Below are 16,499 nucleotides of genomic sequence, written 5' to 3' on the forward strand. Positions count from 1 at the left end.
ATAAATTGGTAAATGGCTGACAAAATAAGTAAGGGATGTTGGTGACATATTAGATTTTCCTGTGGAAGCTACAGTGGTGCAAGTGCGTAGTCTTATTAGCAGAACAGGCTAGAAGAGGCTACAAAAGTAGTTGCAAAGCCATTTATTTTCTCAGAGTACATTTGGTTTGTGACTTTGGTACCTCTCAGTTACTTCAAGCTTGTACTTGCGTCTGGATCTTGAGCTTAAAGTTTGTGAAAATGAGAGAAGAGAACCAAGAACAGGCTAAGAAATCTTACAAACAATATGAACTAGGAATATCTGTTAGGAATACATTGTTTCATGCTCCTTATATTATGCTCATTTATCAGCATCTTTATAGTTTGTAAAAATCAATTTTGAATTTTTGCTTTCACGGGTGTGGCAAACCTAAGCTACTTGGTTCTGCATATTAAAGTAAATGGTCATTAATTGTTCTCTTTTTGGAGGTGAGGAGGCCCCCTTGTCTAACAGGCTGATCTCTGATTAAGTTTAGATCAGAAGGAATGTGTAAGAAGAACTAAACTAGAAAAAGTGAAAACAAGTTGGTGCTGTTATTCCAAGCTTGAGAATAGTTTTGATTTTTCTTCCCTGAAAATAAACCTGCAAGTTCTGTTCGTTAGTCTTTCAGTATTCAGGTTCGATATCTTGAACTAAAAGCTCATATTCTGCTGTGGCCCAAAAAGGTGTGCTGGAGATTGATACAATAAATGGGAAGAAAATCTCCTGGTGACAGCAACTCTCGAGCGGGAGGATGAGTTGTGGTTTTGGGTTAAGTACTTGTACGTAAAATGTCTTCATTGGTCTTCATTTCTGTCAGAAGCGACTGGATTGCTCTTCTAGCTCTCCAAGTGGGTAAAGTTTGTCCCGTGTTGCACTTTAAAACTCTCTTCTTGCATTCCCTCTAAGGTAGGACTTTTTCTTTCCAGCAGTTATTCTTACGCTAATGAAGCTTTTATGAGGGCAGACATTTGAACTTTATCAACTAAGTTCTGTCCTGCCCTGAAATCGAGCTTTCGTTACAGTTGTGTAAAGAGCAGCTAGAGAACTTTGTGCCAAATAGCCCACTGCGAGCCTCAGTGATATTCAGAAAAGGTCTGGCTTTGTCAAGGAGGTGTTTAAAAAAGCAGGGGAGAGAGGGAGTTGAAATTTTCTCTTAGTGAACTATTAAGTCAAACTGTTAACTCCGTAGGTTACGCAGACTTGTGGTGTATCTGAGCGTAATTGATACTTGTCTCAGAAAATCATATGTGTACTTGACTGCAGTTGATCTACCATTGTCTTCAATGCTTTGGTTTAATGCACGCTTGCATTAGTATTGGTACACAGAATATGATACAGCGGTGTACCCGTAATTCTAATTTTAAGGTGTTCTCAGCATACCTCTCCACAATATTTTTTTCTCTTGATTTTCTCTTGATTTGGCTTTTAGACTTTTTTTTTTTTCCATTGAAACATCTTTGGTATTTTATTTACTGAATTTCTATTTGATAGTTATATTATCAGAGGAGCAAGTTAATAAAACTCATCTAATCTGACCTGGATAATTTTGTGTTATATATGTTACTACAGTTCTAATGTACTGCAGTATTACAGCATTCTTACTATAACAAATACAGTTCAAATCATGCCTTGATGTTGTGCTCTTTGTAAGCTAGATAATAAACTGCCGTTTCCATCCATCAGGGTTTTAGGTTTTTTACCATAAAGCTTCAGCCAAAGAATTTCAATACCACTTCATGATCAAAAATCAGACACTAATGAGGACTCAGTACAGGGGACAGGTTTGCTGAGCAGCATAACATTTTTTTCTTTTTCCTTTCTTGCATCAAAGTAGCTTATCATTTTCCTACTAAGAATCAATGAAGAGAGTCTGGAACGGTATCTCAAGACACGTGTAACTTAGTTTGAATACACAGAAACCTTTGTTTCTTAGGTACAGTTCCTTTAAGGGTGTTTCTTTAGGACAGCTTGCTGAAGTGGCTTAATGTTACCACTGACATTACTTAAGCATTACTATTATCATTAGATAAGTATTGACAACTGCTATTTTGCAGTGCTTATCAAATGAGCAAACATTTCTTCTGGGACTTGGGGAGTACTGGAATCATAGGACTGGGCTGAATGGGTCTTGACAGACATATGCCTCGTATCTGTTACTACCTATAATTACACATTCTAACATGTGGTTGTTTTCTTTGGAAAACCCTCCAAAGATGAAAGTTCACACTGTATATTAGAGGTGTGTTGTGCCAGCTTTACCATGTGAAACTGCAGGATGATTGTTTAGACGACTATAACTTTTTTTTTTCAATAGCGCCTAGTAAACCTGCGTGTATTTTTATTACAACAAAGGCCATTTCAGTTCAACAATTGCTGGCTTTGTCCTTTCAGTGTAGAAAATATTACTGCTGGTGCCAGTGATGTTATTTAGAAGTGTCCTCTGAGAAATTAAAGTAAAGTAGACAGTTCTTGTGACAATTTTTACTGTCTCTTCCTGGTTTATGTCCCAAGGAAGCTAATGTCCTGAGGCAGGTAACAATGACAACAGGAGGACATTGGTAAGTACAAAGTTAATCTTCATTGCTTATAGAGCCTTTGTTCTTTCGAAATGTAAATTATCTTCCAGGCATTTCAAATACTTTTTTAATGATTCTCTTCATGCTTGGAAAAAAGATCTGAAATCTAAAAAAAGAGGAAAAACTGTAGGTATTATCAAAACTATTGACTTATGGAAAATGACTGTCAGATGGGGAAGGGCATGATAAAACGCTTTCCCTGTAAAATAGTGGAGTAACATGCTTTGCTTGAAATGGGGAATAAACGTGCTTTATACTGTATTCAGCAAATTTGGGTTTTGATGTTCTGAAACTAATACAGAAGTGTGATGTTTTTGGAAGAACTCAACAGGCTGTGCTCAAGGTTAGTTGGACTCATACTCTTAAGCAAAATTTGCTGTATCCGATAATGGTCTGACACTGTGTAATTTACATTTTTTTCCCTTCAGTGCTTTTTTAAGATCACTTATACAAGATTCATTAGAGTTTACTGAATTGAGCAGTGATGCTCAGTGAGCAAAACTGCGTGAAGTAAATTTGAGGACAGAAGCCAAAAGTTTTAAACCATGGTGGATTGATCCCATAAGCACTCACTACCATACCTGCTCCCACACACACCTCCCCCGGAGCGCAATGGGGAAGAGAATCAGAAGAGCAAAAGCAAGAAAAACCTCAAAGGTTGAGATAAAGGCAGTTTAATAAGCATGTGTGTGGGTACCAAGTGATGTAGTAAAGGCAATCACCACCTCCTACAGGCAGACTGATGCCCAGCCGGTCTTTGTACAACCCCTAGTTTGGAAAGGCAACCCCACAGTGTTCTTGCTGAGCATGATGGCATGGAATATCCCTTTGGTCAGACAGGGTCAGCTGTCCTGGCTGTGTCCCCTCCCAACGTGTTGCCCACATCCAGCCCACTTGCTGTGAGGGCAGGGAGAGAAACAGACAGCCCTGGCACTGTGTTAAGCGCTGCTCAGAAATAGCTAAGCCATTGGTGTGTTACCAGCGCTGTTTTAGTCACAAACATAAAACACAGCGCCATATGGGCTGCCATGAAAAAAATTAACTCCATCCCAGCCAGAGGCAGTACACAAACCTACAGGAGTGCCCTCCTCCCCCAAAAGAAAATAGAAGAAATTAAAGGTAAATCTTTCACTGAAATATTTTTAAGCTTGCATAATGACAAGCTCGTGCTTGAAAGTACAAAAAGTAAAGCCGAACGTGTTACTTCATTCATATTTTCTCAGCAGGTATAATGGACATTTACATTTTCTTTTCTTGAAATAATTTAAAATTGTCAATAAACTTATTAGGTAGCATTCCCTTAGTGGCTCACTGCTGTGTACATACTGTACGTTATTCAGGATAAAAAATGGTTTTGAAGATAAAATGAATGAAGGCTCCTTTAAAAAGGGTACGGTAATGTGGAGAATTATGTGCTGTTGCGGTGATTCACATGAGAATCGGTCTTTTTAGTGCTGTCATTCGGTTATAAACCATACTGTGAGCACACTGGGTAAGATTAATCTGACATAACTTTAGATGTGCCTGTCTGAAGTAGTTGTCCTTTTATAGTCAGTGAAAACTATTACATTCCCAGGGAAAGATTTATTTCATCCTAATGTTGCATCTAAAATCAGTGAGATGAATCACTTCCCAGAAGCACCTTTTACTTTCCACTGATGGTAGAGAGAATTTCGAAAATTACCCTAGATACACATACCTGTAATCTGGATCTCTAAAGAACTCCATTCAACAATTAAACTTTTAAAAAACCAGGCAAACAAACAAACAAAAACTGACAAAAACCCACCATGTACTGGTTACGGAAAATATCCCCTTTAAGGTTTTGTAACTTGTAGTCATACTGATATATTTAGGTTAAAAGTACACGTGATCAGCACACATATGGGTCACCCATAAGTTTAATTTATGTCATTGAGCATTCTAAACACTTTTACCTGAAGAAGTCTGCATTCATGCAGCCAAAGAAGAATCTTCCTAAAAGCCTGAATTAAGTTGTTTAGGAATTTAATGGTTTAATTAATGACCAGAAAATAGTAACTTGTTTTTTTTCTGCCTGGGTCCACCAGCACTTTCGTCAGACTACTGCGTTTTAACGCTTGAATTGGAGTCCTATCTTTATAAAACAAGCAGTAGCAGTCTGATTCTGCGTATTTTGAACTCTCACTGGTGATTATGAAATCAATTCAATGTTGTTCTGTACAGAAGATGTTCCAATTTGAACAAGGATTATTCTTGAATGTTATGCGATGGCCTTTGTTATTAAGGGTAAAAAGTTTACTAATTTTCTCTTTAAAACAGCTAATTGATTTGGAGTTTTAAGAGATTCTCAGTCCTATCCCAGCTGGCTATTTCCAGCTCTTTCCCTGTGGAAATTTGTGCCAAATGCCAAATCAGCTGTTTTGCAATGCCTAAAAAGATATATGAACATTAGGGAGAAGAAGAGGATAATTTTGTTTCCAAACTGCTTACCTCCTATAATCACAAGGCAAGATTGTTTATTCTAATCGTATATGTATATATTTTAACCTAAAGTGGTTCTCACAAACTAGTCCAAACCAGCTGAGAATGGTTGTCGTGTTGACTGTGATATTCCCTCATTTATTCTTTGGCTCCACCAAAAGGTGGAGCAAGCGTGACAGTAGTTAATTTTGAGAGGGAAGGAAGGAGTGTCTTGGTGCAAACCTGACATGGATGTTGTTAGAGTTGTAGTAATTGTAACATTGTGGTAATTCAGTTTTTCAATGGCATTGTCTGTCTAGTATTTTACAATTTATATTCTTGATTTTTGTTGAAATAAAGGCAGATAGGAATCAAACTTGAAGGAAAGTAGAAAGTGCTGCTTTGACAGCAATGAACAGGAAATTTAGAGATGTAGAAGTTTGAAGACTTTTGTTCATTAGTTCTAATATACTTTCTTTGATCAAGACAAATGCATAAAATGCAAGGCTGTTAACGTAGGTGTTAAAAGTAAACAGTTTAGGTAACGTGAAACTTATTCCGAAGTATGAGTGCAGAACATGGAAAAATAGACTGTTCTGAGAAATCTGTGATACTTCATCTATTTAACATGACAGTAGTTGCAGAGAGAAATGTTTTATTTGATCTCCCTGGAGTTCAGATTTTCACATTTTATTGTTCTTACTGTTTGTTTGTATTATTGTGTCATTCTTTCTTTAGCAGAATGCACTCATGTTTTGTATTTGACCAAAAAAATGCCAATCACCCCTGAAATGTCTTTTCGCATCTCGCACACTTCTTAAGATCCTTATGCTTAGCAGTTGTTTGGGTGTGTTGGGTTTTTTTTAATCACAGGTGAAATTGTATTGCAAAAATCTTCATGTCTTCAGGTGTTTTTTTATAAAGTCTTCCTAGAATAAGTTCTGACCTCTGCTTTCTTTGAATTTTTCACCATTGAGTAACATTATCATCCTGATTTTCCATTTGTTTATTTTTTATAAGATTGACTGACATCTTTCCTTTCCTTCTGTGTTCATTCGATGAATTTTCAAGTTGAGAAGCCCTCTATTGTTGGAGAAAAGGAGACTGAGGGACGCTTCATTGCTCTTTACAGGTTCTTGAGGAGGGGGAGTGGAGAGGGAGGTCCTGATCTCTTCTCCCGGGTATCTCGTGATAGGATGCCAGAGAATGGTTCAAAGCTGCATCAAAGGAGGTTCATGACATTAGGAAATATTTCTTTACCAAGAGGGTGATCAAACACTGGAACAGGCTTCCTAGAGAGGTGGTTGATGTCCTGTGCTTGTCAGTGTTTTAGAGGCATTTGGACAATGCCCTGAATAATATACTTTAAATTTTGGCCAGCCCTGAATTGGTCAGGCAGTTGGACTGGATGATCATTGTAGGTCCCTTCCAACTGTTCTGTCCTCTGCTGTGCTCTTCTCTCTTCATTTCAGTCCATTCTTCAGAACTTGATTTGAAGACTCTACTTATGAAGAGTTCTGATTCTCACAAGTAAACAATTTAATTCCACATGTTCAGCAGCACGTATTTTACTCTATTTCGACAACTGATCCGAATATACTATCAGGCATATGTAGACACTTCTCTATTTTCAGGGAGAATTTCATCTCTGTCCGAGATCAAAAGGACATAAAAGACCAGCGTAAGTTCTGCATAGATGCATCAGTTTAGGAAGAAATGCTTTTATTGCATAGCATAATGAATGGCCGAAGCTTACTGAGGAATGGCCACAGTATTAAAAAAAATGGAGATTCTGAGCAGTGCAGCTGCTTTTGAGGATGGTGGTGTAGGTTAAGGTTCTTGGAGCAATTTGCAAGGAGTGTCAACCTGTCATTGTAAACAACCTCAGGATAGGGGAGATAGCCTAATTTGCTTATAGCTGCCAGTTCAGTACTTCTTCAGGAGGAGTTATGTTTGTTGGCCATATTCACCTGACTTGCAACCATGATCTGAACATCAGTTTGCTGCTTCATTTCTTACAGCTGTGCTGTGAAAGATGCAGAATAGTTAAAAAGTGATAGATGAGCTTGACAAAGTGCAAGCAATAATTCAAGATACTTAATCACAGTGAAAGCATGGTCTTTACTGAATATTAAATGTTCACTTGAAGAATGCAAATTAAGACTGGGTGTTTGACATAAGAAAAAAGATTGTATTTGAGATCTACAATATGGAAAGAGCACTGATTTATGATATGGTATACCGGCTCCTTTAAAGATTTCTATCCTAGTGTACATATTATACTCTAGCTGAAATTCATCTTAATACAGCACTCTTCCACAAGTTATATTAAAAATAAGTTACTTCTTGCCAGTGTGATTTAACTTTTTTGTGTGTGGTGTTGCGTCCAGAATTGTACCCAAGTTATAAAGTTGCAAGTTCATTATGAATTTTTACAGTTGCCTACTGGCAGTTTTTAATATGGTGTAGTTATTTGAAGTAGTACCCAAGAGACTCCAAGTTCTCTTTTCTGACTGATAATAGCAGAGTCGAGAGCCTGTCATTTTGTACATATGGGTAACACTGTAATAATGCGGTATTACTTTGCATTTACTAACTCTGAACTGTTATATGTTGTTGCCCGGCCACTTGATAGCAGAAAAATCTTTGCAGCTCTCAGTAGCTGGTGGTTTTTAACTACATTTAGTGATTTTGGGCTCCTCATCAAACTTTGTCCTTTCATTAGTATCTGCGGCGCTTGTTACCAGCTCGTTATTGCTGTGGTTCTCCACTGATAACCTCCCTCTGTTGTGAAGACTGACTGGTTGTTCCTCTTTAGGTACAATCTTTTGCTTGGGAAATGCAGGTGTGGAAACGTTGTTAGAGAATGCTTTTCTTCTTTTTTTATAGTGAATGTTCTACTTCTTTTCTTGGCTGAATTATATTTTATTTTTCACATTTTAAAGCAGAGGTGATTGCTGTGTGTATTTATTACTGTATACTCACTTCATTTTTGTTTAGATTTTCCTTGTTGTCTCAGACTTCTGTTTATCTTGACTGTTAATGTTTTTGATCTATGTTGATTTTTAGGATGATGAATTCAAAAAAGTAACCCTCCCTGCATATTCTTACATTTTTGCCATCACCGCTAATTAGTTCATTAATTTGTTTCTTTTATTGAGGAGGTTGATTTTAATGATAATTATTATCAGTTAGCAGCTGAAATATGCTTGAACTGCAGTTAAGGGCAAATCGATTACATTTTAATGTTTTCTTTGGTGAAATAAGCAGGCACTCTGATGGACTATAAATCTCTTGCTGCCAAATGGACAAGAATTGTAGTACCTACTGGGTAGTCCATAGCCCAGTAGAAGATTCTCCATAAAACCAATCTTATTAGTATTCAGTGCATTTTTTGAGGCAGATTCACTGAGATCTTTTATATATACACACAGCTTATTTTTAATAGTACTGAAATGTCCCATCACTTCAGACTGATATGGTGCGCTTTATTTCAGTCTGTTTTAAATATTGCATATTAATACATTAGTTTACATTAGCAAGCAAATACAGTTTGATTTATTTTAGTCTGCTGTGAATTATTCTAGTCTGTGTTAAGCATTCTATGTTAGTTTGTTAACTTAGGTTAGCAAGAATTTTACAATTAATAGTGTTTGAGGAAAGGGGGATCAGTCTGTATTGAACCTCGGCATTCCAACTGAGGTATTACAAGTTTTTTCCTTGTTTTTAGGTCCACCTGTTATCAAAAACAAATGGTAGGATTCATCTCACCTAGGTTAAGTATCTGAAAGTTGTATATCTAATATTATCATAGAATTGTTGAGGTTGGAGGGGATGTCTGGAGGTTCTCTGATCCAGCCCTCCTGCACAAGCAGGGCCGACTGGAGCCGGTTATCCAGGTCTATGTCCAGATGGCTTTTAAGTGTATCCAAGGGTGGACACTCCACAAATACGATTTCTCATCCTAGATTTCCTGCATGGAAAGAAATGGAAAGAAGTAGACACTTCCAGAAGATGCTTCATTTTATCTTAGGATAAGCATCTAAGAGAGTTCAATTGAATATCTTCTACAGGTGCCTGTTTTACTTCTGTGTGTTTTAATGTAATCTCAGAGAGGCTTGTCCAAATGGAGAGATATCTGAAAAAAACAACAACCCAGATTGCTGGTGAAGTGTGCGTCAGTTACTGCTGTTTTCAGCAATAGAAACTCCACCTGGGTTTCTTGAAAAGTGTGGTGTTTCCTCTGTAAAATTTGATGATTCTAAAGAGTGACCTTAGAAATACTGTCAATAATTTTGACAGTTTTATTGCCTACCTTTGGTACACATTATGTGTTTACCAAATATAGAATCATAGAATGGTTTGTGTTGGAAGGGACCTTAAAGAGCATCTTGTTCCAGCTTCCCTGGCATATGCAAATATATGATCTGCAGTCACAAGTTCTAAACTAAAATACTAATCATAATTTGGGTAATAGTTTTATTTGAATGTAATTAAGTATCTCAGGAGAACTAAGGAGGTAGTCAGTTTATATATTTAGTATATCAGAACCTTTTATGTTAGAAAATGATAAATTGTTTATTAGCAATTAATTGATAGAGAAAAAGTAATTTGTAAGTGGGTGAAAATTATGAATTAGGGTTTTAGCCAAAGCTAGTCCTTGCTTAGCTGTATTAATTCTGTATGAAGATTGGGTCTGAAAGAAGACTTTGGATAGGTTTAACCATCAAAAAAAAGTTAGCATAGTATTTCAACTTGCTTCTTGTTTGGAGTTTAATTTGAAAGCAATACCAACTGCTTTTACATAGGCTTTGAAATAGGCTTCTATTAAAAGTGAGCATTGAAGTTATGCACTTATAAGAGATGAATTATTTGAATATCTTTAATTTAAAACATATTATTGCAATTTTAATTATGTAACTTCCTGAAACAAATATAAAAGAATGTATTAAAATAATTTTAGAATTAATTTATTCTGTTCTTTGTCTTTCTGAATAAGGTAATATATTTTGCAGTTATTGAAATTTAACATTGATGCTTTCAAAATTCTTCAAGGTTATACTAGGATAAAGTAGGATGCATAAGAGTCAGTCTTTGTCTCCTTCAAATTGAAAGATGTTTCTATCATTAAAAGGGGATTTTTTTTTTAAACTGAGTTTCATATTCAGTTCAGTAAGGTGTGTTGAGTTCATCTTTTTTAAGTTATGCAAGTGACTAATTGAAATTGGTGAATTACATCTCGTAAGATATACTTGGTCTTGACTATGTCTTTTGAAAATTATTGCTAGTTCTATGTTTATTTTTTTTCTCTTCCTCCTAAAATGTGCCTGGTGGTTGTGCTATTTAATTGGAGCTCAGGACAATGGATAGCATTTTGCAAGTATCTGGGTAGATAGGAGTCAAGCTGTGATTTCATCAGTACTGCTGTTAAATCACTTTTCATCTGAGTGCTTGTTCCTCTCCCAGTTCTGTCTCTCCCTTGCGCCAGCAGTAGGTTTCCTGGGCCACACGGTGAACTGATCTGTGGTATAATTAAGCAAGTTTTCTGTCTGCTGTTGTCCAGAGCAGATCACGGATTCTTTTCTGAGCATGACTGCATGACTATTTGGGTGGTACAATGGAAAGGGCAGTAAGGTCTTGCAAACATGTAACTACAGAATAGTGTTGGTTTATATCAGGAGAAAACATAGCTAAGTTATTTTCGGTGTCTTTTTTATTTCTGAGCAGGCAAATTTCTTTTCAGAGAACTGTAGGAATGCTTCAATTGCTTCTGAACTTCTCAGTTTCTGCAGCTTCTGCAGGCTGGGCCAGGCTACTATTTCAATTACTTTATTTCAAGTATCTTTTGATTTTATTTTATGAAAGTGTCGTATTCAGCACTATGACAAAATTGAAGGTAATATTTTATGATATGTGTATTTTGTACAAGCTGTGTTTTGCATAGCATGATTGTTAATTTGCTGCCTTACAGATCATAGCTGTGAGTTTCCCTGTCAAAATTACCTCTCTCATCATGCAAAAAATATTCAGTGTTGGTCACAATGGAGGTATGAAAGACAGTGAACTATGTATTTCGGGTTGTAATGCTGTTCTTGTTTTCTTTTGTAGCTGGTTGGTGGCGAATTTGATCTAGAGATGAACTTTATAATCCAGGATGCAGAGAGCATTACGTGCATGTCAGAGCTTTTGGAGCACTGTGATGTAACGTGCCAAGCAGAAATCTGGAGTATGTTCACAGCCATTCTACGTAAAAGTGTCCGTAATTTACAGACTAGCACGGAAGTTGGCTTAATTGAACAGGTACTGCTGAAGATGAGTACTGTGGACGACATGATTGCAGGTATAAATTGCCAACTGGTAAAATATTTATTACATTCTTGAACTGTCAACACTGTGTGATTATGGAAGGGTTTGGGGTGTCTTGTTTTTTGCTTATTGTGCTATTTTGGTTAGTACTGCTATTAAGTCAGAAGTACTTTTTTATCAATTTCAGAAAAAATACAAAAATCTATTCTTAGCTTAAAATAGTAGCATTGTTTAAATTAAGCACCTGTTAGTTCATCTGAGAAGATGACGTTATCTTAGTGACACAAAAAAACAATTTTGAACATCATTAAGAACAGTACATGTTAGACTTTTTAACTGTCAAGGTAACATTTTAGTTTTTAAGTGCATTGATCGTTTTGAATTATTCAGATGTTAGAATTGTTATTATGATCCACTTTAAACATAACCGAGACCTGACGGAATATCAGAAATTACTTATAGCTTTGAATGCTGGACATCAGGATAATATTAAATGATCCTTTCATAATGTATAGCTGTGCTCACTATAACATCTCTTTGGTTTTTATAGTTGTGGTTTTTAACATCCTATAATTTTTTAGAGCATAACAAAAATAACATAATTTGTTCACTTACTGAAAATAAGTGGTGAAGTTGTTGCACAGCTAAGGTTTTCAGAGTACCTTTGAGGGAGTTTCAGTTATTCTGTACTACATCCTTTCAGTAGTAGGGTACAGATTATAGTCTTGAGTTACTAGAGGAGCGGGTTTGGTTATCACATTTAAATATGAGAGCTACATATGATTAGTATTTATCTACTTATTTTTCTTAGGGAGAAACTTAAGCCAAGCAGTTTCTTTCAACTCAATGTGAAAGTAGTTCTTAATTTTCCTGTAGTTTGTGACTGATAGTAGGATACTTAAATTGTGAGGCATGATTGAAAGATTGAAGAGGTTTGTCTTCCGTAATTCTAAGATTTTAGTTTATGATCTGATTCCTGACACATATATAGGCTTTGTGGAAGAGTAAACCAGCAAGGATTTCAGACCAGAAACAAGAGGAGGGTAACAGCAGCATGAAAACTGGATTATTCAGGAATGGTTTTGTCCTTGGCTTTTTTTCAGTATAATGGTGTCTGTAATATTCATTATTTGAAAAAGCTATGTTCTTTATTTCGAAGCAAGTCTAGCAAACACCTTGTTGATTAGAAATGTATGTGTATGCTAAATATTGTACTGCAACATTCAGACTGAAGTATAACGGATCAATAAATTCACAGACCAATGTTTTTCACCAAGTATGTTTTGTTTTGCAGGACTCGTAAATATGTCAGAATAGTATAAGGGCAAAGATATTGTTTTATTCCACATTAAGTGTAAGATATTAGTTGATGAAAACAAACATTTCTATCTTGAAGTTTTTCAGGGTTTCACTCAAGGAAACAATGTGCTTACATCAGTAATCATACCAATAAAATTTGTCCAAATCGAGCTCCCCTAAATAGTACTTCTGTATGTGGCAAATATATCTGTAATGGTGTCCCCATTAGAGAGAATTTTTAAAAACGCTTAGCTAATTGTAGAAGTCAGAAATCAAGAGTGTAGGATCTGGCTTCCAGGAGCATTTGGGAATTGAAAAATCACTCTGAATTTACAACTATTAATATAAGTCAGGGGTAGTACATTAATAAAAAAGGCAGTGGAGCCTCTTCCCCGTTAATCTTTTTCTGAGAGTGGTCACACAGTACTTCAGAAACAGACCTTCTGCAGAAAAAAACATCAGTAAGCTTGCTCTTCTCTATACTTACACAGATGAAAAGAGCACATATTTAATTTAAAATCAAACCTGAAGATTGGAATTCTGATGGCCTTTTAGCTCTACAGTGTGTGTCATATTGTCTGAGTAGTCTTCTATATATTATGAGCAGGAATTTAATAGAGTCACGCTTTGTAGGGTCTTTCTCTGATAACTGTAAATAGATGCGAATGTGGGGGTTTTGAGAATTTTTCTGACAGACATGGAAGCAACCGAATTCGTCATTTTGCTTTTATGTCTTGATTTCTGCAAGGACTTCAGCACCCTTTTATAAATGACAATGCTGTTGGTAATAAGTCAGAAGTAATAAATATGGTCATGTCATAACTATTTCAATGGTAGGCATTTGATGGCAAAATCAGTGACAATTAATGCAGTATCTGTGTTGCCTAATCTGCTATGCAGATGTTGAAGCCATAATTGACACCAGATGTATGTAGAACTACTTTGCCCCAAATATTGCTACGAACTTTCCAAACCCAGAGAATAAAGTAAGAAATTTTGTGGCAAAATGATTTTTAACATTCAGGGAGGGTGTTTTGAACAAGAGCGTGTTAGTGCTTACTCCTAGGAAGTTAGTACCACTTTTTTTTGCAAAACAGTTGCTAGTGCTCTGTCAACCCAATATTTTGCAATTGGCTTTTATCATCTTTAAAGGGTACAGGTATTCCATTTTTTTATTTCTTTGTTTTAGGATTTGTTTTGTTTGTTTTTAGGGCCTCTCACTGGTTCCTTTGTGAAATGCTGTGATTAGACCTAGGTAAGGTTTAAATAGACAAGACAGGCATAATATCTGTTTTATGTTCTGACAGCACGCTTGCAGGACCGGTCTGAGTCTGAAGCCACTCTTCTCTGGTTTTATGAAAGTAAGACAACAGCAAATAAAGACGTACACAATCTTTTGCAGTGAGAAGAACTTGTCTGTCTGTTTAAAGGAATACTATCTTATTCGTGAGGCTTCTCAGCACTTTATATCACTTTTTGAGATTTTGCAGATTCAATCTTAATCACCTTGAAAGTCTCAACTGCAATCCAAATGGGATCATTACCACTTGTATTCCAGTTTACTTTCCAGAAGCATCACCTGTGAGGAGTCATCTTTGTACTGTGATAATCTTGTATACAAAGATAGGGCATGGTCAGACATTTTATCAGTGCTTAAGGGGAAAAGATTTCTATAATACTTGCATAGGCAATTGGCACTTTTTTTTTTTTTAAACAGCTGCACAGGATCGTCCTTGAGGAGTTCACTTTAGAGTTCTCTATTTGCAGGTGATGAGTAGTGAAGCAGATCATCTGCTCTGAGAGGCTCTTTGTGATAGTGCATCTGTAGTACCTTCAGAGAAGTCTGAATGGTGGATGAGAAAGTAGCCTAAACTCCTACAGAGCGCATATGTCTCCCTTGAGCCCTGTTTTATTTCCCGTAGTTCTGTTGTGATGCTGTAGGTAATTGTTCTAAATTTGCTGGAACTCAATTCTTAAGCACTGAAACAGTTCCTAGTTTTTAAGCAGAAGTGGTAGGTTGTGGCTGCTGTCATTAATGGGCTGTTAACAAGCATTTCTCTTCCAAGTGGTTCCATAAGAAAAACTGCAAAATTATCACATTCTCTACTGTCAATCTGTAGAAATTAATTTATTTCACCAACAGAGTTAAAATTCACAATTTCATGTCTGTCTGTTATCAAAAGGTTAAGGAGGCCTGAGGGTAGTTTTCCAAAGTTACATTTCCAATGCTCTTTAATATGTCTTCTAAAGTTAATGCCGTACCATTCATTTTGATATATGCTCATTGTTACTTGACAGACAGGCAGGCTCTTTTACCATTGTATTTTCATATTAAATGACTGAAGTAAGCATTCCTTCAAGCTTTCTGGTTGATTTGTAGATCATATACAAACTGATTGGTGTGAAAGCAGTCAGAAGGTGCCATTAACAGAAATAAAATCTGTTGCATTCAGTGCATTTTAGAAATGCATTAAAAATGAGAAATGGTGCCTGTTTTCTCCTTCTGGATTTAGTATTATTTTACACAATCTTGTTTCTGAAATGAGATCATAGATACCAGTTATGGATGTGATCTTATTTAATATTTAAAAAAAAAGAAGTAAACATGAAAAAAAAATCCAATTGTGGTATGATTTCTGACCTTTGTCTGTTTATAGATGAGTGGATCATTAGGGTTTATAAACCAGATGTGGACTGACTCTTTTATATGAGATTTCTAATAAGTATGAATAAAGTTACATAATGGAGCACAGTTCTTTTTAAGTCTTGTTATATATTGAAACAAGAAACAAACCTTCTTTAGAGGTGTTTACAGCAATATTTTTAATTAGCATTAAGTGCTTCGACTTCCGCAGATGTTCTTTGCTTTATGTTTACTTGTTACCTCCTGGGCTTCAATCTTTCAGGTCTTTGTTTTACCTAGAGTTAAGTTTTTAGGGAATTTATTTCTCTCCATCAATGTTTTATTCATTATTTATAAATATGTATTTCTAATGCCTGTAGGTTATCAACATCATCAGTAGAAATAAGACTTTTTCTGTGCCATGAGGTAGTACAGGGCTACAACAATGAAACAAAGCAGCACATGTTCGGTAATTTTAAAAACCTGACAATCATATCTGAGTTTGACTGTATTAGTTTACGCTTTTGCATTTATGGTAGAAGATTTTTTTTTTTAATGATGTCCTGATTATCACCAAACAACATTTCTTCTACGCAACAATTTTTCTCTGTAAAGGAAGCAAAATTTTAAGTAGCTTGATGACTACAAAATAAGACTTGGGAAATTCTCAGCCAAAGATTAGTATTCCCTTGTGCTGATTTCCCTTTCTGAGTTTTCAGCGTGTTACTGTCCTAAAATTCTGATCACGTAGAATACGTGCAATCACTGCCAGGTTCACGTTGCAGGCTGGAGACTGTACAGTGAAGGCGGCAGATGCTTGTAGGTACTAGAGGAGGAGCCGAGTCATAGAATTCACCATTGTAAGAAACAAGGTATTTTAGTTTTCTTGGCTTTATTATTGCTTTCCCTTAAGAAATTCTGTCACAAATATAATGTGGCACTAATTTTAAAGGGAAGATTAAATAAACTCTTCCTTTAAAGAACTGGGGGGGTAAACAATTCTATTCTTGAACATTAGGAATATATTCAGATCTTACGGTGAAAATGTCTGCAAATTACAGTGTTTTTGTTTTGCCTTTCCTGACATGCAGTTTCACTCATGGAAAACCTTACTATGTCTCCTGTAAATGAAATGATATTTCATTCTTTGCACATGCCTTTTGCTTACTGAGGACCAGAGGCTGGTTTCATGGTGGAACAAGTTAAATAGGTATTGATGGTTTTACTCAAAA

At 36.0% G+C, this 16,499-nt stretch overlaps 1 protein-coding gene across 5 annotated transcripts in view; it reads left to right on the forward strand.

Moving 5' to 3' along the window:
• The window catches only part of NBEA (neurobeachin), a 513,163-nt gene that overhangs the window by 78,511 nt on the left and 418,153 nt on the right, over positions 1–16,499 (forward strand). For all 5 annotated transcript variants that reach the window (XM_063332757.1, XM_063332720.1, XM_063332711.1 and 2 more), the window contains exon 2: positions 11,148–11,379. In XM_063332757.1, coding sequence (XP_063188827.1) covers positions 11,148–11,379 — 232 coding nt within the window. The remainder of the gene's footprint in view (positions 1–11,147; positions 11,380–16,499) is intronic.

This window comes from Chroicocephalus ridibundus, chromosome 1 (assembly GCF_963924245.1).
Source record: "Chroicocephalus ridibundus chromosome 1, bChrRid1.1, whole genome shotgun sequence".
NCBI classification, from domain to species: domain Eukaryota; kingdom Metazoa; phylum Chordata; class Aves; order Charadriiformes; family Laridae; genus Chroicocephalus; species Chroicocephalus ridibundus.